The following is a 27,255-nucleotide window of genomic DNA, read 5'->3' on the forward strand; positions in this document are numbered from 1 at the left end:
TCTAACATGTATGCATACGAATTACAATGGAAATAAAATTAGCAAAGCGCTTATGCTAATGCTCAATACAATTGATTTCCTCACATTTAATCCTCACAACCACTACAACCACCTCAAACTCAAACTCTGTGGGACTGAGGTACCCTGAGGACACAGCTCTTAATCTGGTAGGAACAGGGGCGTTTTAGCGAAACTCGAAACTCCTAGGACCCGCCTTCCCCAGGAAGGCTTTTCCTGGCACTGTGCTTCCGGAGGTCCCGCCCCAGGAGAAAAACAGCTTCCGGGAAAAATTGCGGCCGGGAAACCGGAACAGAACAAGGGGCGGGGCCGCTTGAGACGCTCTAGTATTCGTCTACTCTATGGTCGCTGCCAATTGACAAGTCCCGAGCGGTAAAACTCCTTTCTATTGGATGAGCAGCCTCGCGTAGGCGGGCAGCTCGGTGCACGGCGCGCTGATTGGCTGGATCCGCCATGCGGAGCAGCTAGGTGGTGCACGGGGCACGCGGGCGTAGGTGACCGGCGGCTTTCTCAGTTTTGGTGGAGACGGGCGCATGTGGGCGCTTTGCTTGCTGCTGCGGTCCGCGGCCGGACGCACCATGTCGCAGGGACGCACCATATCGCAGGGACCCGCCCGCCGCGAGCGGCCGCCGAAGGACCCGCTGCGGCACCTGCGCACGCGAGAGAAGCGCGGACCGTCGGGGTTCTCCGGCGGCCCGAACACCGTGTACCTGCAGGTGGTGGCAGCGGGCAGCCGGGACACGGGCGCTGCGCTTTACGTCTTCTCCGAGTTCAACCGGTCAGTCAACGAGCCACGCCCCGTCCCGCCGGGCCCTCAGTGCGGCGCAGCCTCTGAGCATCGGGGCACCTCCCAGGGCTTCGGCTTCCCTATTTCACACATGTGGTTAACTGTTGCGGGGGTTCGTGGAGTTATGGTGGGTGGGAAATCCGAGATTCTTTGCATCCATGTGATTTCCGGGGATCTGTGAAGAACTTCAGACGTGGGTCTGAGCGTCCTTTTCCCAACCCTTGGGCCCCGGCCTGGCTGGCAGCACTTTCGGAGCTCCACCCTCTTCCGTGCACCCCAGGGCCAGTGTGTCGTTGTTAGCGTATGGGGTGGACAGATCTGGTGTGTAGCCGGTATGGGGAAAGGACTCATTTTGTCTCAGCACCCGCACACACAGGCCTCCACTCCTCTCCACCTCTGCTAAGGAGGGCTCAAAACCCACCAGCAGAAATGTGGCTCGGTAGTCCAACATGGACTTTAATTTTTTTCTTTTTTTTTTTTCCAGAGTCTACAGTAAAGCATCTAATTGGTGTCAGAGAGTTTACAGAATAAAACCTTCTGAATGTCTTGTGTAATGTTTGTCTTGTAGGTATCTCTTCAACTGTGGAGAAGGCATTCAGAGACTCATGCAGGAGCACAAGTGAGTCAGTCTCTTGCTTTCGGAGGGGGAGTTGATTATGGGGCTTGAAAGCCGAAATGAGAGGCCAGTTGTTTTTTATAGCAAAAGTGGTCCTTGTTCTGTTCATGTTATCCTGTTTAAATGTTTTCTCATTCTTAGGTTGAAGGTTGCTCGCCTGGACAACATATTCCTGACACGAATGCACTGGTCTAATGTTGGGGGCTTAAGTGGTGAGTATATTCTTCGCAGTGTCAGAGGCTGGTGGGCAGTCTCCGGGATTTTAACTGGCTTTACCATTTTTCCAAGTCTGGGGTGGGCAGCTGGACATTTTTTTTTTTTTTTTTTGGTCAGTGGCGTGATCTTGGCTCACTGCAACCTTTGCCTCCTGGGCTCAGGTGATCCCCTCACCTCAGCCTCCCAAATACCTGGGACCACAGGTGTGCCTCACCTCAGCCTCCCAAATACCTGGGACCACAGGTGTGCCTCACCTCAGCCTCCCAAATACCTGGGACCACAGGTGTGCCTCACCTCAGCCGCCCAAATACCTGGGACCGCAGGTGTGCCCCACCACACCTGGCTTATTTTTTTTGTATTTTTTGTAGCGACGGGGTTTTGCTATGTTGCCCAGGCTGGTCTCAAACTTCTGCGATCCTCCTGCCTCAGCCTCCCAAAGTGCTGGGATTACAGGCATGAGCCACCGCACCTGGCCTGGAATTCTTTTTATACCAGCCCAGTCAGCAGCAGCACAGAGCATTAAAAGCTGTGACTCAGAAGAGCGGATTTTAATATGGATACCACCTCTTTAGGTGTTACCATCCACTTATTTCTTGGGTTGCGGGGACACAGATTTGTGGCAGTAAACTGGAGAGTCTAGCGGTGGTGATTACAGTTAATATGTTTACCGCAGACGCCATTGACACATTGGCAGCCACACACATACCCACCGTCCAGATTACCCTGTCATTTATGTCTATCAACCGGAAGTTCAGGATTGTGTTGCAGCCAAATTGTGTGGGCTTGGTGGCATGGACAGGAAGGAGTGAAGTGTTAGACCAGTCTGCCTTCTCAGGGCTGAGACTAGGGTGAGGCACTTAGGGTGCCAGCCCTTCACTTGCATGATTCCTTAAATTTTGCACACTGGGTGCCTTGCTGCTTCACCCTAGTAACAGCTCAGCCCATTCTACAGGCATTTAAAGAATATTTGGTGTCCGTTACACCTCTAGCTGGCATCACTTCTGCTCTGTACATCTTCCCTGGTTATACTTCCAAAGCTGGAAGGTGGAGATGTAGATAAATAGCTGGATTAGTACAGGGTGCTCCTCTTGTTAGTGACGACAGGTCAAATTGATGAGAGATCTGATTTTATGCATCCTTTTTAGGAATGATTCTTACTTTAAAGGAAACCGGGCTTCCAAAGTGTGTACTTTCTGGACCTCCGCAACTGGTGAGTCTTTCCTGACACATCTTTCAAAAGCAACCTTTCCTTTTGTAATATCAGTAACAAGAATTTTCCTTTTTGCAAATCAGTCTTCTGCCCTCTAGAGCTACCTGGTCGTTGAAACGCTTCCCCTTTCAAGTTAAAAAGACTTGCGTTCTGATTAACTATGTGACCTTGAACAAGTTAGTTTACCTTTCTGAGCTTTAGTTTATTCATCTATAAGATTACTATCATGTTTCATAGAGCTGTTAAAGATTAAATGATGTAGCAACACATATAAAGCACTCGATCACTTTATTAGATGTATGTTTGGCACCAAGTAGGCACACAGGAAAGGGCAACTTTTGTTTTTATTCAGTAAATTTCTGACATCTTCTTACCTTTCAGTACAGCTTATTACACTCTTGAGAAGTCGTGTGTGCGTTGTTGAATATAACAGTTCATTTTCCAGTTCTTAAGAAGAAAGTCACCAAGACCTGTTAAGTCTTTCCCCAAAATAACGTTTGAAATCCATCCATTTGTCTCTTATTGAGGCCTTCCTTATTTCTGTGTTCTACAGCTGTAAACTACAATAGCCTCCCATATTCATTCTCGCCTTCCTGTAATCCATCTGCCACAACAGCAGCCAGAGAGGTCACTTTAAGACAGAAAAGTAGTGTGTCACTTGCCACCCTAAAGCCCTTCATGGGCTCCCCATTGCAATACAATCCAAAATAACCTTGATATGGCCTACAAGTCCTGTAGGCCCCAGCCCCTACCCACACTTCCATCTGTACCCATCGCTGAGCTGCAGCTGCATGGGCTGACTCTTATGTCCCCCTGACTCTTGCCACTTCAGGACTTTCACCCTTCCGCAAGTTCCCTCTGCCTCTTCTAATTGCTGCCTATATTGTTACTGAACCTTCAGGGCTCAGCTAGAGGGTCATTTACTCCAGAACTGTCTCTTCTCCAGACAAGTTGGATCCCAGCCCTCTGTATTTTTCATTTTCCTTGCAGAGCACTTAGCATAATGCCACTAAGCTGTTTCTGTTATCATGTTTCCTTTTGTCTCCTCCACTGGCCTGATTAGAGCAAGGCCTCCATCTCTTTTTCCTGCTATATCCTTGGCATCTGACATAATGGATACTCAGTAAATATTTGTAATAAATGATGTTCAAAATACTTACTGAGCTTTGTTTTATGTTGATACCTATTGGTAACCTTTTAAATACTTGAGTAGTTGCTGTGTTCTACATTTGTTCAACCATAACTGCTCATTTCTTTGTTTTTCATTAGGAAAAATACCTCGAAGCAATCAAAATATTTTCTGGTCCATTGAAAGGAATAGAACTGGGTATGTCTTTGTCTGTGACTCATTATCTGCTATTTCTAACTCATGTGTTCCCTGACCTCTCAAATTAGAATCCATTAAAAACATCAACATTAAACCTCAAAATCAAATGTTTTGTCACCACGAGATGGGATTTTTTTTTCTTTTTTGTTTAGGTGGAGTCTCGCTGTCTCACCAAGCTGGAGTGTAGTGGCGCGATCTCGGCTCACTGCAACCTCCACCTCCTGGGTTCAAGCGATTCTCCCGCCTCAGCCTCCCGAGTAGCTGGGACTACAGGCGCACACCACCACGCCCAGCTAATTTTTTGTCTTTTTAGTAGAGACGGGGTTTCACCATGTTGGCCAGGATGGTCTTGATCTCTTGACCTTGTGATCTGCCCGCCTCAGCCTCCCAAAGTGAACTACTACGCCTGGCTGGAGATGGGTTTTCTAAATAGTGACATTTTCTGTGTTCCCACCTCATGCTGTAAAAATAGGGGCCAGGTCGGCAAGAGTGATTAACAGCCGATGCGTGCCTGTGTACATGCTGTGTAGCATTCTCCATCCAGACAGCAGGGCTCCTGCCTCAGTTCCAGAGGTGCTTCTCGTCGTTGAGTTGCTTTGAGTTGGGGGCGGGGGTGACCGGCTCCTGAAGGTTTTGTGGCCAACTTTGTACATTGAAACGCAGCTCCAGCTGTGCAGGGGGGCTTACGGCCTCTTGATGGGAAGAGGCCTCACTGAGGATGCTAGTAGGGCTCTTGTCCTGGCACTGGTGTGCATCTGTGGCTTGTTAATACTCCTCTTTTATAGAAACACTAATACTTTGTTTCAAAATATACATCAGCTCTTCTGGTTGAGATGATAGGTTCCCTGGCTTCACTGTTCTGTTTGTTAACTTGGGTCTCTGAAAGTTGAGTACTAGTTTCTTGTTTTTAAATTTTTAACGGATAGTCACCAGTGATTATAATGTCTTTTCATCTGGCTGTAGTAAATATAAATGGCTGACCAAAATACACTTTTATGTATTTCCTAAAAATGGTAATCTCCTTAGAAAGTCTGGTTTTCGTGTCAGATTCCCACCATGATTCTGAGGCAATTCAGTTGCTCGTGGTTGGTGATCCTGCAGTTACTCTTCCCACACATCTTCACTAATGCAATCACTTTGCTGTTGTGTGGTTTTCTTATAGCTGTGCGGCCCCACTCCGCCCCGGAATACAAGGATGAAACCATGACAGTTTACCAGATCCCCATACACAGTGAGTATGAAAGCCAGGTTTCCCAGGAGGAGGGTGTACGTCCTGAGTAAAGAAAACACGGGTGAAAATAGAAACTGAACACTTGCCGTGGGCACCCTGTTTTGTGTTCTGAGCATGATTAGAAAATTTAGCTGAGGAATTAAGATATGGCTCCTGCCCTGGCTTATAAACTTACGGATAGGCACGTCTAACTCATGCCTAATGATAGTGATTATGCTTTGGAATATTAGATAATCAAGCACTGTTGGTAAATAGATTGCATTCAAGTTTGCACATTCATTGCTTGGAGGTTTTTTCCCACAGGCGTAATGCCCTCTTTTGATCAGAGGATCATGAAGAGGTTTGCACAGATAGATTTTTTAAAATAAATAATGATTACAGCAACCTAAAAGAAGTGTTGTTAGGGGGTTAGAAGCTCCTGCAAATTCCGAAGTATCAGGGCCAGATGATGTGGTCTTAGCTTAAGAAAAGAGTCAGTCTTGTCCTTGAGCTTGGCTAAAGACATTCATGTCCGGTTTTACTTACGTGTGAAGAGAGTACCAAGCAGTAGGGTTATTTCCTTGTTATTACTAACTAATGTGATGCTTACCAAGTAGTGCTGATGGGTAACAGACCAGAGCACCCAGCACCCTCGTCCAGAACCTGGCGAGGAGATGAGGCTTACACTGAGTGAAGGCAGAAGGCAGCAGGGAGGAGAGGAATGTGCCGGAGCAGTGACACAAGTGCTCCTAGGCCAGTGCTGTGATGGGCTGATCAGCACTCCCATTGCCTGGCTCGCTCCTCCTGCTCAGATGCCTTCTCTCACCTGACCCCTGCTGTAGCCACCCCCAGCCTGAGTTGCAGCCCCCTGTTTGTTGTCCATTTCCAGCACCCTGTTCTTTGCTCCATGGCATGTGACAGTTAACTTTCATGTGTGATTTGCGTGATCGATGTTAACATGCTCAGTTTTGCTGATCACTGTTTTTTCAGTGTCCCGCGGCCCTCAGTGAGTGAACTTACGTTCATTGTCGTTGCAGCTGTGCTTTAGCTTCTTAGAGCAGCGAATTTTTTTCCCTTGATCTTGAGCCTTAACTAAATGTAAAATGAAGCTCCTTCTGGAGCTAGGTACCCTTTGGGTCTATGTGTTTTAGCGGGAGTGATGATAATAAATACACATGTCTACAACCCACATGCTGTTTACATAACACGTTGTTGAGGTGGTGCTGTGGCCAAGGCTGTGAGCTAAGCAGAAGCAAAGAGATTAATAGGACTGAAGTGCAGCCCAGAAACCAGGTAGGAAGTTAACTAACTAGTTATTTCCTAGTGTATAGTAAAAGGTGTGCTGATTTAATTGGCGTTCTGGCATTCCCACGTATGAACGTGTGGGCCTTGGCTGTCAGCTCGCATTGTGCAGTATGTAATTTGGTGGTGTCTGTACTGACCAGGTGAACAGAGGAGGGGAAAGCATCAACCATGGCAGAGTCCAGAAAGGCCTCTCGGCAGTCTCAGTCCAGCGCGATCTTCAGACTCCGAGTCGAATGAAAATGAGCCGCACCTTCCACATGGTAATAGTATAAACAAAACAGAGCAGCAGAAAGGCTTGCGTTTTCTTAATTCTCTGCCTCGTAATGCTTGTAGGGAGTCATAATTACAAGAAAGCCACATGTGTAAACAGATACTTCTTCCTGGGCTTATTATGACTTGGCCCGTGGGGAGAATGAGAAGGGTTGTTGTAAAGGTGGCAGCCTGGAACTTTAATAACGACCAGTCCACAGTTTTGGCCATCCAGGGTCTGGGTAGGCCCAAAACTGTGTTCTGTTTTCCCAGAGGAGAACAGGGCCTGACAGATTCATTTTGTATTTTTCATTTATGTAACATTTATGCAAATTTTCCATTAATGTGGAAACTATAACTGCTAAGCCAATGGGACAGTCAAATCAGTGAGAGGCTCTGCACATCTTCTTCCAGAATGACAGCCCACTGGGAAACGGAGTTAAAAGTCCAAGATGAGATGTAGCTCAGGAGTTGGGCCACGTCAGGAGTTTGTTGTCCTTAGCAGAAGGCCAGCATTGGCAAAGCTCGGCAGCTCCTCTTTCTGTCCTGAGGTCTTGTCTAGTGACTGAGAACAGGCTGACCCCTATGTGCTGTCTTTGTTTGGATGGCACTGGGTAAAGACTGACACCAGCATTTTCTCTGCAGGCCTTTGAACTTTTGTGTTATTTCTTATATGTGTTATAAAGCACATTGCAATATACTTTTCTCTCTCTTCTCCAGTCCTAGGTGAAATGTGTCATTTAAAAAAAATCTCACTTGCCATTCTCAAGTTTTTCTGGTGAGAGTTTTGTGTTTTTCATTTACCCAAACACATCTCCACATAAGTAGGGAAAAAAAAAGTCCTCTTGAGTATATTAGTGTCTTCAGCCTTTGTATTGGGACAGTAGCGTCCATTTAACTTTTATGTGAGGTGAAAATAGGTATTGGGTTATAATCAGTCTGTGATGTCTTGACAACTTTCACATTTACCTTGTGATAATCAAATGTGTTTTTCCTCAGGTGTTAGCCAGAGAAGAGGGGGCAGGGACCCTTCCCTGGTGGTAGCTTTCATCTGTAAGGTAAGGGAGCCTTTCTGGAGGGCTGTACTTGACTGGGGTCTTGGTCAGCGACCTCTGGTTTGCACTTTTTCATTAATTTGAGGGTAGGCGCTCCTGTTACCTGAGACAAGAAGAGATAGCAGATCTTCAGGAAAACTGATGGAAGGCCGGGTGCAGTGGCTCACGCCCGTAATCCCAGCACTTTGGGAGTCCAAGGCAGGTAGATCACGAGGTCAGGAGTTCGAGACCAGCCTGACCAACGTGGTGAAACCCTGTCTCTACTAAAAATACAAAAATTAGCTGGATGTGGTGGCGCGTGCCTGTAATCCCAGCTACTTGAGAGGCCAAGGCAAGAGAATCGCTTGAACACAGGAGGCAGTGGTTGCAGTGAGTTGAGATTGCACCATTGTACTCCAGCCTGGGCGACAGAGCAAGACTCTCTGTCAAAGAAAAAAAAATTTGATAGAAATGACACTGGCAATGAGCCTGCAACAAGTATTACTACTGACCTTTCGTAATTGTCATCACTTGTAGGTTTCAGAGTTTAGATGCTCTGTTTCTCAAAATAACCCCACACTTTTATTTCCTTTTAAATTTTTTTCCAGTGCCCTGTCAGTCGATCTTGGCTCACTGCAACCTCCACCTCCCAGGTTCAAGTGATTCTCCTGCCTCAGCCTCCCAAGTAGCTAGGATTACAGGTGCGTGCCACCACACCCAGCTAATTTTTGTATTTTTAATAGAGACGGGGTTTCACTATGTTGGCCAGGCTGGTCTCACTCCTGACCTCAGGTGATCCACCCACCTTGGCCTCCCAAAGTGCTGGGATTACAGGGGTGAAGCACCGTGCCTGGTCCATATTCTTTTACATTTGCCAATTATTGGTCCTTTTAGAATTCAGAAATTATTGAAGGCAGCTGTGTTTGTTTTCCTTCAACTCCATCAGGCCTTTATTCAAAGTCTTTTAACTCTGTTTTATTTCATTCCCCTGCAGTAGCTAAGGTCTAACATCAGATTAATTGGAATATTAGCTAGCATTCACAAAGGCCTAGATCTGTAACTCTGAAATTGGTCAAATTCCATTAAAAATTTTTGTTACAATAAGCTGTTTGTGAGATTTGACTAGTGGCTTGTTTTTAATAGAATTTTGCATTAAAATTTTGTCAATACAATTTGCAACAAATTTGTCTAAATATGTGAAAAGATTTCATTGCCTTTTTGTGGGCTTAGATTATTTTTTAATGTTGATTTTGAAATATATTTGGAATTTTTATCTAAATTCTAAAACCTACAAGTGAAAATAATAATGAAAGTAAGTAGTAATATTAGTGGCAAGATCATTGCCAGTATCGTTTCTGTCGATTTATTTGAATAATGTGATTTTCATAAAAGTTAAGTACTATTGTTAACAGGCTTATTACTTGTGTGTTTCTGAGTTTTAGACAGCAAAATCATTTTTTAAAGTTTTAAAAATATTTTATTTTTGATAATCTATATTTATACTCTCTGATTTTTAAACTGTTTTATATGGTAATCTTTAAATCATATTCCTGCTTTCCTGAATAGGTAACAGCATGATGAAAAGTGACAAGCTCACTTTTACACACTCAGGCAGTTGCCCTATTATCAGGCAGCCGTTCCTGGGGGCTGCCAGCTGCCTGCCCTGGCTTTTCCATCTCCTTCCTTGCTGTCTTCTGCAGCTCCTTCTGAGGGCTGCTGTCACTGGATTAGCCTGTGTAATCCCTTTCCCCTCTTCTAATTAGTTTGCTGCTCTCAGGTGGGGTTTTGGAAAGCAATAAAGCTGAGCTAGGTCAAGTTCCAGGAGTCTCTTGGCATGAGGACCTGAAAAACTCATCTGTTGGAAGACCTTGGCTTTGGGCAGCTGGTGCACTGTTGGGGCGTTATCGGCTGCGTTCTGGCTCTTATCAGTCTTCCAAATACTCTGCATTCCTCAGAGAGGAACATACCTCCATGGGTTGAGTTCAGCTCCCAGGGAGATGGGTTTCCCTGCCTCAAGTCTGCAAGTACCCTTTTTTTTTTTTCTTTTTTTGAGACAGAGTCTCGCTCTGTCACCAGCTTGGAATGCAGTGGTGCAATCTTGGCTCACTGCAACCTCTGCCTCCCAGGGTCAGGCAGTTCTCCTGCCTCAGCCTCCCGAGTAGCTGGGACTACAGGAGCGCACCACCATGTCCAGCTAGTTTTTGTATTTTTTTAGTAGAGACGGGGTTTCACAGTGTTGGCCAGGATGGTCTGGATCTCTTGACCTCCTGATCCGCCTGCCTTGGCCTCCCAAAGTGCTAGGATTACAAGCGTGAGCCATCATGCCCAGCCTTTTTGTTTGTTTTGTTTTTCTGAGATAGAGTCTCGCTCTGTTGCCCAGGCTGGAGTGCAGTGGTGTCATCTCGACTCACTGCAACCTCTGCCTCCCAGGTTCGAGTGATTCCTTGCCTCAGCCTGCTGTGTAGCTGGGATCACAGGTGCCTGCCACCATGCCTGGCTAATTTTTGTGTTGTTAGTAGACACGGGGTTTCGCCATGTTGGCCAGGCTAGTCTCGAACTCCTGACCTCAAGTGATCTGCCTTCCTTGGCCTCCTAAAGTGCTGGGGTTAAGGAGTGAACCACCACATCTAGCCTTCAATTACCTTTTGTTTATTTTATTTATTTATTTTTTGAGATGGAGTCTTTCTGTGTTGCCCAAGCTGGAGTGCCGTGGCACAATCTTGGCTCACTGCAACCTCCTCCTCCCAGGCTCAAGTGATTCTCATGCCTCAGCCTCCCGAGTAGCTGGGACTTCAGGTGCCCGCCACCACACTCGGCTAATTTTTGTATTTTTAGGAGAAACGGGGTTTCACCATGTTGGCCAGGCTGCTCTTGAATTTCTGACCTCAAGTGATCCTCCTACTTCAGCCTCCCAAAGTGCTGGGATTACAGGCATAAGCCACTGCCCCCAACAGCAAGTATCTTTTAAACATTAGAGACATTTAGTTGCCATCCTCAAACCCATTTGGGTGTTGGAGAGAATGTTGGGTCGTGACATGCTTGTTAGTTATCTAAAGATGTCAGCGATCAATCATCACTGTGTGATGTGCACACTGAAGCTGTAATCCTTCATCTAGGATGATATTTTTTAAGATGGAAAATTCTACAACCCTGAGAATAAGGATTTCAGATCCAAATTTGAGACTCAGCCCAACGAGTAACTTTTTAACTTCTGAGAGTTAAAAGAAGATGCACACAGTTGATGAAGTTTTGTTTTTTTTTTTTAATTATACTTTAGGTTTTAGGGTACATGTGCATAATGTGCAGGTTTGTTACATATGTATCCATGTGCCACGTTGATTTCCTGCACCCATTAACTCGTCATTTAGCATTAGGTATATCTCCTAATGCTGTCCCTCCCCCCTTCCCCAACCCCACAACAGTCCCCGGAGTGTGATGTTCCCCTTCCTGTGTCCATGAGTTCTCATTGTTCAATTCCCACCTATGAGTGAGAACATGCGGTGTTTGGTTTGTTGTCCTTGTGATAGTTTACTGAGAATGATGTTTTCCAGTTTCATCCATGTCCCTACAAAGGATATGAACTCATCCTTTTTTATGGCTGCATAGTATTCCATGGTGTATATGTGCCACATTTTCTTAATCCAGTCTATCGTTGTTGGACATTTGGGTTGGTTCCAACTCTTTGCTATTGTGAATAGTGCCGCAATAAACATATGTGTGCATGTGTCTTTATAGCAGCATGATTTATAGTCCATTGGGTATATACCCAGTAATGGGATGGCTGGGTCAAATGGTATTTCTAGTTCTAAATCCCTGAGGAATCGCCACACTGACTTCCACAATGGTTGAACTAATTTACAGTCCCACCAACAGTGTAAAAGTGTTCCTATTTCTCCACATCCTCTCCAGCACCTGTTGTTTCCTGATTTTTTAATGATGGCCATTCTAACTGGTGTGAGATGGTATCTCATTGTGGTTTTGATTTGCATTTCTCTGATGGCCAGTGATGATGAGCATTTCTTCATGTGTTTTTTGGCTGCATAAAGGTCTTCTTTTGAGAAGTGTCTGTTCATGTCCTTTGCCCACTTTTTGATGGGGTTGTTTGTTTTTTTCTTGTAAATATGTTTGAGTTCATTGTAGATTCTGGATATTAGCCCTTTGTCAGATGAGTAGGTTGCAAAAATTTTCTCCCATTCTGTAGGTTGCCTGTTCACTCTGATGGTAGTTTGTTTTGCTGTGCAGAAGCTCTTTAGTTTAATTAGATCCCATTTGTCAATTTTGGCTTTTGTTGCCATTGCTTTTGGTGTTTTAGACATGAAGTCCTTGCCCACGCCTATGTCCTGAATGGTATTGCCTAGGTTTTCTTGTAGGATTTTAATGGTTTTAGGTCTAACATTTAAGTCTTTAATCCATCTTGAATTAATTTTTGTATAAGGTGTAAGGAAGGGATCCAGTTTCAGCTTTCTACATATGGCTAGCCAGTTTTCCCAGCACCATTTATTAAATAGGGAATCCTTTCCCCATTTCTTGTTTTTGTCAGGTTTGTCAAAGATCAGATAGTTGTAGATATGCGGCATCATTTCTGAGGGCTCTGTTCTGTTCCATTGATCTATGTCTCTGTTGTGGTACCAGTACCATGCTGTTTTGGTTACTGTAGCCTTGTAGTATAGTTTGAAGTCAGGTAGGGTGATGCCTCCAGCTTTGTTCTTTTGGCTTAGGATTGACTTGGTGATGCGGGCTCTTTTTTGGTTCCATATGAACTTTAAAGTAGTTTTTTCCAATTCTGTGAAGAAAGTCATTGGTAGCTTGATGGGGATGGCATTGAATCTATAAATTACCTTGGGCAGTATGGCCATTTTCACGATATTGATTCTTCCAACCCATGAGCATGGAATGTTCTTCCATTTGTTTGTATCCTCTTTTATTTCATTGAGCAGTGGTTTGTAGTTCTCCTTGAAGAGGTCCTTCACATCCCTTGTAAGTTGGATTCCTAGGTATTTTATTCTCTTTGAAGCAATTGTGAATGGGAGTTCACTCATGATTTGGCTCTCTGTTTGTCTGTGATTGGTGTACAAGAATGTTTGTGATTTTTGTACATTGATTTTGTATCCTGAGACTGCTGAAGTTGCTAATCAGCTTAAGGAGATTTTGGGCTGAGACGATGGGGTTTTCTAGATATACAATCATGTCATCTGCAAACAGGGACAATTTGACTTCCTCTTTTCCTAATTGAATACCCTTTATTTCCTTCTCCTGCCTGATTGCTCTGGCCAGAACTTCCAGCACTATGTTGAATAGGAGCGGTGAGAGAGGGCATCCCTGTCTTGTGCCAGTTTTCAGAGGGAATGCTTCCAGTTTTTGCCCATTCAGTATGATATTGGCTGTGGGTTTGTCGTAGATAGCTCTTATTATTTTGAGATATGTCCCATCAATACCTAATTTATTGAGAGTCTTTAGCATGAAGGGTTGTTGAATTTTGTCAAAGGCCTTTTCTGCATCTATTGAGATAATCATGTGGTTTTTGTCTTTGGTTCTGTTTATATGCTGGATTACATTTATTGATTTGTGTATGTTGAACCAGCTTTGCATCCCAGGGATGAAGCCCACTTGATCATGGTGGATAAGCTTTTTGATGTGCTGCTGGATTTGATTTGCCAGTATTTTATTGAGGATTTTTGCATCAATGTTCATCAAGGATATCGGTCTGAAATTCTCTTTTTTGGTTATGTCTCTGCCAGGCTTTGGTATCAGGACGATGCTGGCTTCATAAAATGTGTTAGGGAGGGTTCCCTCTTTTTCTATCAATTGGAATAGTTTCAGAAGGAATGGTACCAGTTCCTCCTTGTACCTCTGGTAGAATTCGGCTGTGAATCCATCAGGTCCTGGACTCTTTGGTTGGTAAGCTATTGATTATTGCCACAATTTCAGTACCTGTTATTGGTCTATTCAGAGATTCAACTTCTTCCTGATTTAGTCTTGGGAGGGTGTATTTGTCGAGGAATTTATCCATTTCTTCTAGATTTTCTAGTTTATTTGCATAGAGGTGTTTGTAGTATTCTCTGATGGTAGACTGTATTTCTGTGGGATCGGTGGTGATATCCCCTTTTTCATTTTTTATTGCATCTATTTGATTCTTCTCTCTTTTCTTCTTTATTAGTCTTGCTAGCGGTCTATCAATTTTGTTGATCTTTTCAAAAAACCAGCTCCTGGATTCATTGATTTTTTGAAGGGTTTTTTGTGTCTCTATTTCCTTCAGTTCTGCTCTGATTTTAGTTATTTCTAGCCTTCTGCTAGCTTTTGAATGTGTTTGCTCTTGCTCTTCTAGTTCTTTTAATTGTGATGTTAGGGTGTCAATTTTGGATCTTTCCTGCTTTCTCTTGTGGGCATTTAGTGCTATAAATTTCCCTCTACACACTGCTTTGAACGTGTCCCAGAGATTCTGGTATGTTGTGTCTTTGTTCTCGTTGGTTTCAAAGAACATCTTTATTTCTGCCTTCATTTCATTATGTACCCAATAGTCATTCAGGAGCAGGTTGTTCAGTTTCCATGTAGTTGAGCGGTTTTGAGTGAGTTTTTTAATCCTGAGTTCTAGTTTGATTGCACTGTGGTCTGAGAGACAGTTTGTTATAATTTCTGTTCTTTTACATTTGCTGAGGAGAGCTTTACTTCCAACTATGTGGTCAATTTTGGAATAGGTGTGGTGTGGTGCTGAAAAGAATGTATATTCTGTTGATTTGGGGTGGAGAGTTCTGTAGATGTCTATTAGGTCCACTTTGTGTAGAGCTGAGTTCAATTCCTGGATATCCTTGTTAACTTTCTGTCTCGTTGATCTGTCTAGTGTTGACAGTGGGGTGTTAAAATCTCCCATTATTATTGTGTGGGAGTTTAAGTCCCTTTGTAGGTCACTCAGGACTTGCTTTATGAATCTGGGTGCTCCTGTGTTGGGTGCATGTATATTTAGGATAGTTAGCTCTTCTTGTTGAATTGATCCCTTTACCATTATGTAATGGCCTTCTTTGTCTCTTTTGATCTTTGTTGGTTTAAAGTCTATTTTATCAGAGACTAGGATTGCAACCCCTGCCTTTTTTTGTTTTCCATTTGCTTGATAGATCTTCCTCCATCCCTTTATTTTGAGTCTATGTGTGTCTCTGCATGTGAGATGGGCTTCCTGAATACAGCACACTGATGGGTCCTGACTCCTTATCCAGTTTGCCAGTCTGTGTCTTTTAATTGGAGCATTTAGCCTATTTACATTTAATGTTAATATTGTTACGTGTGAATCTGATCCTGTCATTATGATGTTAGTTGGTTATTTTGCTCGTTAGTTGATGCAGTTTCTTCCTAGCCTTGATGGTCTTTACAATTTGGCATGTTTTTGCAGTGGCTGGTAGCGGTTGTTCCTTTCCATGTTTAGTGCTTCCTTCAGGAGCTCTTTTAGGGCAGGCCTGGTGGTGACAAAATCACTCAGCATTTGCTTGTCTGTAAAGTATTTTATCTCTCCTTCACTTATGAAGCTTAGTTTGGCTGGATATGAAATTCTGGGTTGAAAATTCTTTTCTTTAAGAATGTCGAATATCGGCCCCCACTCTCTTCTGGCTTGTAGAGTTTCTGCCGAGAGATCAGCTCTTAGTCTGATGGGCTTCCCTTTGTGGGTAACCCGACCTTTCTCTCTGGCTGCCCTTAATATTTTTTCCTTCATTTCAACTTTGGTGAATCTGACAATTATGTGTCTTGGAGTTGCTCTTCTCGAGGAGTATCTTTGCGGCATTCTCTGTATTTCCTGAATCTGAATGTTGGCCTGCCTTGCTAGATTGGGGAAGTTCTCCTGGATAATATCTTGCAGAGTGTTTTCCAACTTGGGTCCATTCTCCCCATCATTTTCAGGTACACCAATCAGACGTAGGTTTGGTCTTTTCACATAGTCCCAAATTTCTTAGAGGCTTTGTTCATTTCTTTTTATTCTTTTTTCTCTAAACTTCCCTTCTCGCTTCATTTCATTCATTTCATCTTCCATCAGCGATACCCTTTCTTCCAGTTGATCGCATCTGCTACTGAGGCTTCTGCAATCTTCGCGTAGTTCTCGAAACTTGGCTTTCAGCTCCATCATCTCCTTTAAGCCCTTCTCTCCATTGGTTATTCTAGTTATCCATTCTTCTAATTTTTTTTCAAAGTTTTTAACTTCTTCGCTATTGTTTTGAATTTCCTCCCGTAGCTCAGAGTAGTTTGATCGTCTGAAGCCTTCTTCTCTCAACTCGTCAAAGTCATCCTCCATCCAGCTTTGTTCCGTTGCTGGTGAGGAACTGCGTTCCTTTGGAGGAGGAGAGGTGCTCTGCTTTTTAGAGTTTCCAGCTTTTCTGCTCTGTTTTTTCCCCATCTGTGTGGTTTTATCTACTTTTGGTCTTTGATGATGGTGATGCACAGATGGGTTTTTGGTGTGGATGTCCTTTCTGTTTGTTAGTTTTCCTTCTACCAGACAGGACCGTCAGCTGCAGGTCTGTTGGAGTTTGCTAGAGGTCCACTCCAGAGCCTGTTTGGCTGGGTGTCAGCAGCGGTGGCTGCAGAACAGCGGATTTTCGTGAGACCACAAATTCATCTGTCTGATAGTTCCTCTGGAAGTTTTGTCTCAGAGGAGTACCCGGCCGAGTGAGGTGTCAGTCTGTCCCTACTTGGGGGGTGCCTCCCAGTTAGGCTGCTCAGGGGTGAGGGACCCACTTTAGGAGGCAGTCTGTCCGTTCTCAGATCTCCAGCTGCATGCTGGGAGAACCACTACTCTCTTCAAAGCTGTCAGTCAGACAGGGACATTTAATTCTGAGGAGGTTCCTGCTGAGTTTTGTTTGTCTGTGCCCTGCCCCCAGAGGTGGAGCCTACAGAGGCAGACAGGCCTCCTTGAGCTGTGGTGGGCTCCACCCAGTTCGAGCTTCCTGGCTGCTTTGTTTACCTAAGCAAGCCTGGGCAATGGTGGGCGCCCCTCCCCCAGCCTCGCTGCCGCCTTGCAGCTTGATCTCAGACTGCTGTGCTAGCAATCAGCGAGGCTTCGTGGGCATAGGACCCTCCGAGCCAGGTGCGGGACACAGTCTCCTAGTGTGCTGTTTTCCAGGCCCGTTGGAAAAGCGCAGTATTGGGGTGGGACTGACCCGATATTCCAGGTGCCGTCTGTTACCCCTTTCTTTGACTAGGAAAGGGAACTCCCTGACCCCTTGCACTTCCCCAGTGAGGCATTGCCTCACCCTGCTTCGGCTCGCGCACAGTGCGCTTCACCGACTGTCCTGCACCCACTGTTTGGCACTCCCTAGTGAGATGAAACCGGTACCTCAAGCAGAAATGCAGAAATCACCCGTCTTCTGTGTTGCTCAGGCTGGGAGCTGGAGACCAGAGCTGTTCCTATTCGGCCATCTTGGCTCCCAATCGATGCTGTAGTTGATGAAGATTTAAAGGAGAAAATGAAAATCAAATGTCATTTAGCACTCAAAAGGCCTATGTGTCATTTCTGACATTTTTCTGTTGGTGTGAAAAATTTTTTTTCCTATAAAGTGATAATGAAGTTTTCTGATAGAAGTATTGTTTGCCTTTCTAATGTAGTAGCATAGTAGGGTTTTTTTTTTTTCTTTTTCTTTTTTTGAGACAGAGCCTCACTCTGTCGCCCAGGCTGGAATGCAGTGGTGCAATCTCGGCTCACTGCAAGCTCCGCCTCCTGGGTTCCTGCCTCAGCCTCCTGAGTAGCTGGGACTACAGGCACACGTCACCACACCTGGCTAATTTTTTGTATTTTTAGTAGAGATGGGGTTTCACCGTCTTAGCCAGGATGGTCTTGATCTCCTGACCTCGGGATCTACCCACCTCGGCTTCCCAAAGTGCTGGGATTACAGGCATGAGCCACTGTGCCTGGCCTGTTAGGGATTTTTTATTATAATTTATCTCCAAGATAAAAGCGATGACATTATATTGCGAAATAATTGAAAAATAAAAGAGAAATAAAAATCATCCATGCTTTTGTTAGCCTATCACTGTCATTGAAATATTATGTTACATGGCAGTTTGCTTGCTGGTTGCTCTGTTAGGCAATGCTCTGGTGACATTCCTTTAGCTATTAATTGAGGAATGTAGAATGACAGAACAGTGTTTCTCCTCAATCATACTTGAAGGATATTTATTTTTATATTGAATTACATTTTATTAAATTTATAATGAGTTAATTCTGGGAAATAAAACACTGATTTAAGTCATTTTGGCTTTTAGTACTAAAGCATTTGACAATAAATGACTTCTTCAGAATATGGTATACCTTCTTTTTTTTTTTTTTTTTTTCTTATTATACTTTAGGTTTTAGGGTACATGTGCACAATGTGCAGGTTTGTTACATATGTATCCATGTGCCATGTTGATTTCCTGCACCCATTAACTCATCATTTAGCATTAGGTATATCTCCTAATGCTGTTCCTCCCCCCTCCCCCCACCCCACAACAGTCCCCGGAATGTGATATTCCCCTTCCTGTGTCCATGAGTTCTCATTGTTCAATTCCCACCTATGAGTGAGAACATGCGGTGTTTGGTTTGTTGTCCTTGCGATAGTTTACTGAGAATGATGTTTTCCAGTTTCATCCATGTCCCTACAAAGGACACGAACTCATCATTTTTTATGGCTGCATAGTATTCCATGGTGTATATGTGCCACATTTTCTTAATCCAGTCTATCGTTGTTGGACATTTGGGTTGGTTCCAAGTCTTTGCTATTGTGAATAGTGCCGCAATAAACATACGTGTGCATGTGTCTTTATAGCAGCATGATTTATGGTCCTTTGGGTATATACCCAGTAATGGGATGGCTGGGTCAAATGGTATTTCTAGTTCTAGATCCCTGAGGAATCAAATGGTATTTCTAGTTCTAGATCCCTGAGGAATTGCCACACTGACTTCCACAATGGTTGAACTAGTTTACAGTCCCACCAACAGTGTAAAAATGTTCCTATTTCTCCACATCCTCTCCAGCACCTGTTGTTTCCTGCTTTTTTAATGATGGCCATTCTAACTGGTGTGAGATGGTATCTCACTGTGGTTTTGATTTGCATTTCTCTGATGGCCAGTGATGATGAGCATTTCTTCATGTGTTTTTTTGGCTGCATACATGTCTTCTTTTGAGAAGTGTCTGTTCATGTCCTTTGCCCACTTTTTGATGGGGTTGTTTGTTTTTTTCTTGTAAATATGTTTGAGTTCATTGTAGATTCTGGATATTAGCCCTTTGTCAGATGAGTAGGTTGCAAAAATTTTCTCCCATTCTGTAGGTTGCCTGTTCACTCTGATGGTAGTTTGTTTTGCTGTGCAGAAGCTCTTTAGTTTAATTAGATCCCATTTGTCAATTTTGGCTTTTGTTGCCATTGCTTTTGGTGTTTTAGACATGAAGTCCTTGCCCACGCCTATGTCCTGAATGGTATTGCCTAGGTTTTCTTGTAGGATTTTAATGGTTTTAGGTCTAACATTTAAGTCTTTAATCCATCTTGAATTAATTTTTGTATAAGGTGTAAGGAAGGGATCCAGTTTCAGCTTTCTACATATGGCTAGCCAGTTTTCCCAGCACCATTTATTAAATAGGGAATCCTTTCCCCATTTCTTGTTTTTGTCAGGTTTGTCAAAGATCAGATAGTTGTAGATATGCGGCATCATTTCTGAGGGCTCTGTTCTGTTCCATTGATCTATGTCTCTGTTGTGGTACCAGTACCATGCTGTTTTGGTTACTGTAGCCTTGTAGTATAGTTTGAAGTCAGGTAGCGTGATGCCTCCAGCTTTGTTCTTTTGGCTTAGGATTGACTTGGTGATGCGGGCTCTTTTTTGGTTCCATATGAACTTTAAAGTAGTTTTTTCCAATTCTGTGAAGAAAGTCATTGGTAGCTTGATGGGGATGGCATTGAATCTATAAATTACTTTGGGCAGTATGGCCATTTTCACGATATTGATTCTTCCAACCCATAAGCATGGAATGTTCTTCCATTTGTTTGTATCCTCTTTTATTTCATTGAGCAGTGGTTTGTAGTTCTCCTTGAAGAGGTCCTTCACATCCCTTGTAAGTTGGATTCCTAGGTATTTTATTCTCTTTGAAGCAATTGTGAATGGGAGTTCACTCATGATTTGGCTCTCTGTTTGTCTGTGATTGGTGTACAAGAATGTTTGTGATTTTTGTACATTGATTTTGTATCCTGAGACTTTGCTGAAGTTGCTAATCAGCTTAAGGAGATTTTGGGCAGAGACAATGGGATTTTCTAGATATACAATCATGTCATCTGCAAACAGGGACAGTTTGACTTCCTCTTTTCCTAATTGAATACCCTTTATTTCCTTCTCCTGCCTGATTGCTCTGGCCAGAACTTCCAGCACTATGTTGAATAGGAGTGGTGAGAGAGGGCATCCCTGTCTTGTGCCAGTTTTCAGAGGGAATGCTTCCAGTTTTTGCCCATTCAGTATGATATTGGCTGTGGGTTTGTCGTAGATAGCTCTTATTATTTTGAGATATGTCCCATCAATACCTAATTTATTGAGAGTTTTTAGCATGAAGGGTTGTTGAATTTTGTCAAAGGCCTTTTCTGCATCTATTGAGATAATCATGTGGTTTTTGTCTTTGGTTCTGTTTATATGCTGGATTACATTTATTGATTTGCGTATGTTGAACCAGCCTTGCATCCCAGGGATGAAGCCCACTTGATCATGGTGGATAAGCTTTTTGATGTGCTGCTGGATTTGGTTTGCCAGTATTTTATTGAGGATTTTTGCATCAATGTTCATCAAGGATATTGGTCTAAAATTCTCTTTTTTGATTGTGTCTCTGCCTGGCTTTGGTATCAGGACGATGCTGGCTTCATAAAATGTGTTAGGGAGGATTCCCTCTTTTTCTATCGATTGGAATAGTTTCAGAAGGAATGGTACCAGTTCCTCCTTGTACCTCTGGTAGAATTCAGCTGTGAATCCATCAGGTCCTGGACTCTTTTTGGTTGGTAAGCTATTGATTATTGCCACAATTTCAGAACCTGTTATTGGTCTATTCAGAGATTCGACTTCTTCCTGATTTAGTCTTGGGAGGGTGTATTTGTCGAGGAATTTATCCATTTCTTCTAGATTTTCTAGTTTATTTGCATAGAGGTGTTTGTAGTATTCTCTGATGGTAGATTGTATTTCTGTGGGATCGGTGGTGATATCCCCTTTTTCATTTTTTATTGCATCTATTTGATTTTCTCTCTTTTCTTCTTTATTAGTCTTGCTAGCGGTCTATCAATTTTGTTGATCTTCTCAAAAAACCAGCTCCTGGATTCATTAATTTTTTGAAGGGTTTTTTGTGTCTCTATTTCCTTCAGTTCTGCTCTGATTTTAGTTATTTCTAGCCTTCTGCTAGCTTTTGAATGTGTTTGCTCTTGCTTTTCAAGTTCTTTTAATTGTGATGTTAGGGTGTCAATTTTGGATCTTTCCTGCTTTCTCTTGTGGGCATTTAGTGCTATAAATTTCCCTCTACACACTGCTTTGAATGTGTCCCAGAGATTCTGGTATGTTGTGTCTTTGTTCTCGTTGGTTTCAAAGAACATCTTTATTTCTGCCTTCATTTCATTATGTACCCAATAGTCATTCAGGAGCAGGTTGTTCAGTTTCCATGTAGTTGAGCGGTTTTGAGTGAGTTTTTTAATCCTGAGTTCTAGTTTGATTGCACTGTGGTCTGAGAGACAGTTTGTTATAATTTCTGTTATTTTACATTTGCTGAGGAGAGCTTTACTTCCAACTATGTGGTCAATTTTGGAATAGGTGTGGTGTGGTGCTGAAAAAAAATGTATATTCTGTTGATTTGGGGTGGAGAGTTCTGTAGATGTCTATTAGGTCCACTTTGTTTAGAGCTGAGTTCAATTCCTGGATATCCTTGTTAACTTTCTGTCTCGATGATCTGTCTAATGTTGACAGTGGGGTGTTAAAATCTCCCATTATTATTGTGTGGGAGTTTAAGTCCCTTTGTAGGTCACTCAGGACTTGCTTTATGAATCTGGGTGCTCCTGTGTTGGGTGCATATATATTTAGGATAGTTAGCTCTTCTTGTTGAATTGATCCCTTTACCATTATGTAATGGCCTTCTTTGTCTCTTTTGATCTTTGTTGGTTTAAAGTCTATTTTATCAGAGACTAGGATTGCAACCCCTGCCTTTTTTTGTTTTCCATTTGCTTGATAGATCTTCCTCCATCCCTTTATTTTGAGTCTATGTGTGTCTCTGCATGTGAGATGGGTTTCCTGAATACAGCACACTGATGGGTCCTGACTCCTTATCCAGTTTGCCAGTCTGTGTCTTTTAATTGGAGCATTTAGCCCATTTACATTTAACGTTAATATTGTTACGTGTGAATCTGATCCTGTCATTATGATTTTAGTTGGTTATTTTGCTCATTAGTTGATGCAGTTTCTTCCTAGCCTTGATGGTCTTTACAATTTGGCATGTTTTTGCAGTGGCTGGTACTGGTTGTTCCTTTCCATGTTTAGTGCTTCCTTCAGGAGCTCTTTTAGGGCAGGCCTGGTGGTGACAAAATCACTCAGCGTTTGCTTGTCTGTAAAGTATTTTATCTCTCCTTCACTTATGAAGCTTAGTTTGGCTGGATATGAAATTCTGGGTTGAAAATTCTTTTCTTTAAGAATGTCGAATATCGCCCCTACTCTCTTCTGGCTTGTAGAGTTTCTGCCGAGAGATCAGCTGTTAGTCTGATGGGCTTCCCTTTGTGGGTAACCCGACCTTTCTCTCTGGCTGCCCTTAACATTTTTTCCTTCATTTCAACTTTGGTGAATCTGACAATTATGTGTCTTGGAGTTGCTCTTCTCGAGGAGTATCTTTGTGGCTTTCTCTGTATTTCCTGAATCTGAATGTTGGCCTGCCTTGCTAGATTGGGGAAGTTCTCCTGGATAATATCTTGCAGAGTGTTTTCCAACTTGGTTCCATTCTCCCCGTCATTTTCAGGTACACCAATCAGACGTAGGTTTGGTCGTTTCACATAGTCCCAAATTTCTTGGAGGCTTTGTTCATTTCTTTTTATTCTTTTTTCTCTAGACTTCCCTTCTCGCTTCATTTCATTCATTTCATCTTCCATCAGCGATACCCTTTCTTCCAGTTGATCGCATCTGCTACTGAGGCTTCTGCAATCTTCGCGTAGTTCTCGAAACTTGGCTTTCAGCTCCATCATCTCCTTTAAGCCCTTCTCTCCATTGGTTATTCTAGTTATCCATTCTTCTAATTTTTTTTCAAAGTTTTTAACTTCTTCGCTATTGTTTTGAATTTCCTCCCGTAGCTCAGAGTAGTTTGATCGTCTGAAGCCTTCTTCTCTCAACTCGTCAAAGTCATCCTCCATCCAGCTTTGTTCCGTTGCTGGTGAGGAACTGCGTTCCTTTGGAGGAGGAGAGGTGCTCTGCATTTTAGAGTTTCCAGTTTTTCTGCTCTGTTTTTTCCCCATCTTTGTGGTTTTATCTACTTTTGGTCTTTGATGATGGTGATGTACAGATGGGTTTTTGGTGTGGATGTCCTTTCTGTTTGTTAGTTTTCCTTCTACCAGACAGGACCGTCAGCTGCAGGTCTGTTGGAGTTTACTAGAGGTCCACTCCAGAGCCTGTTTGGCTGGGTGTCAGCAGCGGTGGCTGCAGAACAGCGGATTTTCGTGAGACCACAAATTCATCTGTCTGATAGTTCCTCTGGAAGTTTTGTCTCAGAGGAGTACCCAGCCGAGTGAGGTGCAGAGGAGTACCCGGCCGAGTGAGGTGTCAGTCTGTCCCTACTGGGGGGGTGCCTCCCAGTTAGGCTGCTCAGGGGTGAGGGACCCACTTTAGGAGGCAGTCTGTCCGTTCTCAGATCTCCAGCTGCGTGCTGGGAGAACCACTACTCTCTTCAAAGCTGTCAGTCAGACAGGGACATTTAAGTCTCTGGAGGATCCTGCTGAGTTTTTGTTTGTCTGTGCCCTGCCCCCAGAGGTGGAGCCTACAGAGGCAGACAGGCCTCCTTGAGCTGTGGTGGGCTCCACCCAGTTCGAGCTTCCTGGCTGCTTTGTTTACCTAAGCAAGCCTGGGCAATGGTGGGCGCCCCTCCCCCAGCCTCGCTGCCGCCTTGCAGCTTGATCTCAGACTGCTGTGCTAGCAATCAGGGAGACTCCGTGGGCATAGGACCCTCCCAGCCAGGTGCGGGACACAGTCTCCTACTGTGCCGTTTTCCAGGCCCGTTGGGAAAGCGCAGTATGAGGGTGGGACTGACCCGATTTTCCAGGTGCCGTCTGTTACCCCTTTCTTTGACTAGGAAAGGGAACTCCCTGACCCCTTGCGCTTCCCGAGTGAGGCAGTGCCTCGCCCTGCTTCGGCTTGCGCACGGTGCGCTTCACCGACTGTCCTGCACCCACTGTTTGGCACTCCCTAGTGAGATGAAACCGGTACCTCAAGCAGAAATGCAGAAATCACCAGTCTTCTGTGTTGCTCGGGCTAGGAGCTGGAGACCGGAGCTGTTCCTATTCGGCCATCTTGGCTCCACCCCCTGGTATACCTTCTGAAAGCAATAAATGCATTTTAATGAATTGTAAGGAAACAGCTTTTTTTTTTTTTTTTTTTTTGAGATGGACTTTAGCTTTTGTTGCCTAGGCTGGAGTGCAATGGCGCAATCTCGGCTCACTGCAACCTCCGCCTCCCGGGTTCAAGGGATTCTCCTGCCTCTGCCTCCTGAGTTGCTGGGATTACAGGCATGCACCACCACGCCTGGCCAGTTTTGTATTTTTAGTAGAGACAGGGTTTCTCCATGTTGGTCAGGCTGGTCTCGAACTCCTGACCTCAGGTGATCCGCCTGCCTCAGCCTCCGAAAGTACTGGAATTACAGGCGTCAGCCACCGCGCCTGGCCAACATTATTATTTTTTTTTTTTAAATCTAGAAAAATACACTTCTAAGAAAATTGATTTAAAACCAAACTTCTTCATTAGCCACTAAAATCACATTTATGTTCTCTTTGTTGCAGCTTCACTTAAGGAGAGGAAACTTCTTGGTGCTCAAAGCAAAGGAGCTGGGCCTGCCAATGTGAGTGTGGGGGGTGAGGCTTCTGGGGACTCACTGGGTACACCTGTCCACTTTAGGAAATCACATTTCACAGAGGCCTTGCCTCTTCATTTCAGTGGGACAGCTGCCATCGCTCCCATCATTGCTGCTGTCAAGGACGGGAAAAGCATCACTCATGAAGGAAGAGAGGTGAGATGCCTGGTTTTCTTGATGATTCAGCAGTTACACGTAGGGTCTGGAATGCTGGGCAGAGTTTGTCTTCTTCAGGCCCTACAGATAACCACTTTTGAAGGACATAGAACAGTTTGGACATGACTCAGCTAAGTGATAAAATGGCCTCTTTTATCTGTGTGTGTCCCACATGTCAACACGGCTGCGTTCCAGCATTTTTGTAGATTGTCCGTTTAGGATCTGGTCATCCTTCTCCTTGAAGGGTGCATGCTTTCCTTGGTACTTGAGCTCAGGACAGTGTCTAACAACAGACCCCATATGGATGGGCCTGGGGTTTATGGTACAGAGGAATGCCACTGTATTCTTTGTCAAGGTATTTCCTCTGACTTCTAAGGACATTAGGACCGGTGGCCACAGACTGAAGAAAACCTTAATGCCAGGCCTCCTTTCCTGGCCAGTGTAGGCCTGAAGTGCCTCAACCTGACAGTTACCTATTTAGGTATCCACAAAGAGACCAGAAGGCTGTTGATGGTGATGTATAAAGTTGGTTTTGTGCTTTGTTTACCTCTCAGCTCGCTGGATAGGATATGTCATGTTAGCAGTTGCCTTGAAGGCAGTTCAGTTTGGTGGCTGAGCTGTGACCCCAGTGGGCGGGCTTATTTGATTTTGCAGATTTTGGCTGAAGAGCTGTGTACTCCTCCAGATCCTGGTGCTGTTTTTGTGGTGGTAGAATGTCCAGATGAAGGCTTCATTCAACCCATCTGTGAGAATGCCACCTTTCAGAGGTAATGAGGGGTCTCTAGGGTGGGAGAAGTGAGAGCTGAAACCCAGCCCAGCATCGATATGGGCATCTTGTGGCAAGAGCTGTGTTTCTGGGAAGGCCCGCTGTCTGGGTTTACAGTTCAGAGGCCAGGACTCCTACCTTAAGTCACTATTGGTAGTTGGTGGGCTCCGGTGTACACAGCCTCAAAGTGAAATTAGAAAAGATTGAAAACTAGAAACCACTGAGGACTAGAAATTCAACTAGAACTCTTACAGCTCTTATACCAGAAGAAATTCTAGAACTTTTTTGAATTCTAACTAATGCCCCAGATTATCATTTGGATTATTTTGAACTGAATTAATTTTCTTCCGTTGCCTGCATTGAAACAAATGAGGTGGGTCAGAGTGTGTGAGACTGTCGTGGTCAAGAGTCTGTGTTATGGGATGGAATCACAGCTGGGGAATGTCTTTTGGGCCACTGCCACTCTGTGTTTGTCCTCCATCAGAGGTAACCAGTTTTGCCGTTCAGCTTTCATCCCAGGTGGAATCATCTGTGACCCACCTATCTGAGTTTGAATCTTTTCCCCCACTCTTAATGGTTTACCTGTATTTTTCCTGTTCCTAGTTTGTATCTGTCTGTATTTTTTCACTTGTTTTTTTCTACTTAACCACAACAAATCCTTTTGGGCTGCTGTACCCCTTCCGAGTGAGAGTGTTAGGAGTTGTTTCATGGTCTGCTTTATTCTCTGTGGGTGAATTTGGGTGCACTGGTAGCCCCAGCTTTGTATTTTAATCAAGTTTTGGGCAGCAGAGCCTCTTCAATGAATGAGGTGTCATTTGAGAGCCATGTGCAGATGTGTGATGATGCTGGGATAGATAAAAATAGCTACTGTGTATATTTCTTTTTAAAGGGAACTGGAGGGAAACACATCAGCATGTTAGTAAGTGATCTATTGTCCAGGTGGTAGAATTTCAGACGATTTTCATTTTTTGTGCCTGTGTCTCAGGTCCTCTGGAAGACAGACACCAGGGTGGCATTGGAGGTGCAAGAGGTTTATTCGAGGAAATGCCCGTGAGAGAGGAAGGAGAGAGGGAGCAGGAGGAGGCAGGGAGAGCCTGGGTCTGGCTTTGCAGGTTGGACCCGTATGAGTGGAGAGGGTAGGAAGGAAATGCAGTGCTGAGAAAGGATCAGCCAGGCTGACTGCAAGGCCCAGAGCAGAGCTTCCCAGATAGAGGAACCCCATGTCCATTGGAAATGGCCCAGCACTGGGGTCTGCCATGAGCAGCCTGCTGTGAGAGCATGGCCTGGGTGTGGCGGCTGTC

The 27,255-nt window shown here is 44.1% G+C and overlaps 1 protein-coding gene across 6 annotated transcripts in view; it reads left to right on the plus strand.

Annotated features, from left to right (window-relative positions):
- Positions 1-434: 434 nt before the first annotated feature.
- The window catches only part of ELAC2 (elaC ribonuclease Z 2), a 39,064-nt gene continuing 12,243 nt past the window's right edge, over positions 435-27,255 (plus strand). For 5 of the 6 annotated variants that reach the window (XM_030800189.1, XM_030800190.1, XM_030800191.1 and 2 more), the window contains exons 1-11: positions 435-796; positions 1,374-1,424; positions 1,563-1,633; positions 2,783-2,847; positions 4,117-4,174; positions 5,337-5,405; positions 6,830-6,949; positions 7,938-7,996; positions 24,962-25,020; positions 25,116-25,188; positions 25,843-25,955. In XM_030800189.1, the coding sequence (XP_030656049.1) occupies positions 552-796; positions 1,374-1,424; positions 1,563-1,633; positions 2,783-2,847; positions 4,117-4,174; positions 5,337-5,405; positions 6,830-6,949; positions 7,938-7,996; positions 24,962-25,020; positions 25,116-25,188; positions 25,843-25,955 (983 nt within the window). In that variant the 5' untranslated portion in view covers positions 435-551. Of the gene's footprint in view, positions 933-1,373; positions 1,425-1,562; positions 1,634-2,782; positions 2,848-4,116; positions 4,175-5,336; positions 5,406-6,829; positions 6,950-7,937; positions 7,997-24,961; positions 25,021-25,115; positions 25,189-25,842; positions 25,956-27,255 lie in introns of all 6 variants that reach the window. The other variant, XM_030800193.1, reaches the window with a different exon arrangement.

The sequence above is a fragment of the Nomascus leucogenys genome, chromosome 19, assembly GCF_006542625.1.
Source record: "Nomascus leucogenys isolate Asia chromosome 19, Asia_NLE_v1, whole genome shotgun sequence".
In the NCBI taxonomy this organism is placed as follows: domain Eukaryota; kingdom Metazoa; phylum Chordata; class Mammalia; order Primates; family Hylobatidae; genus Nomascus; species Nomascus leucogenys.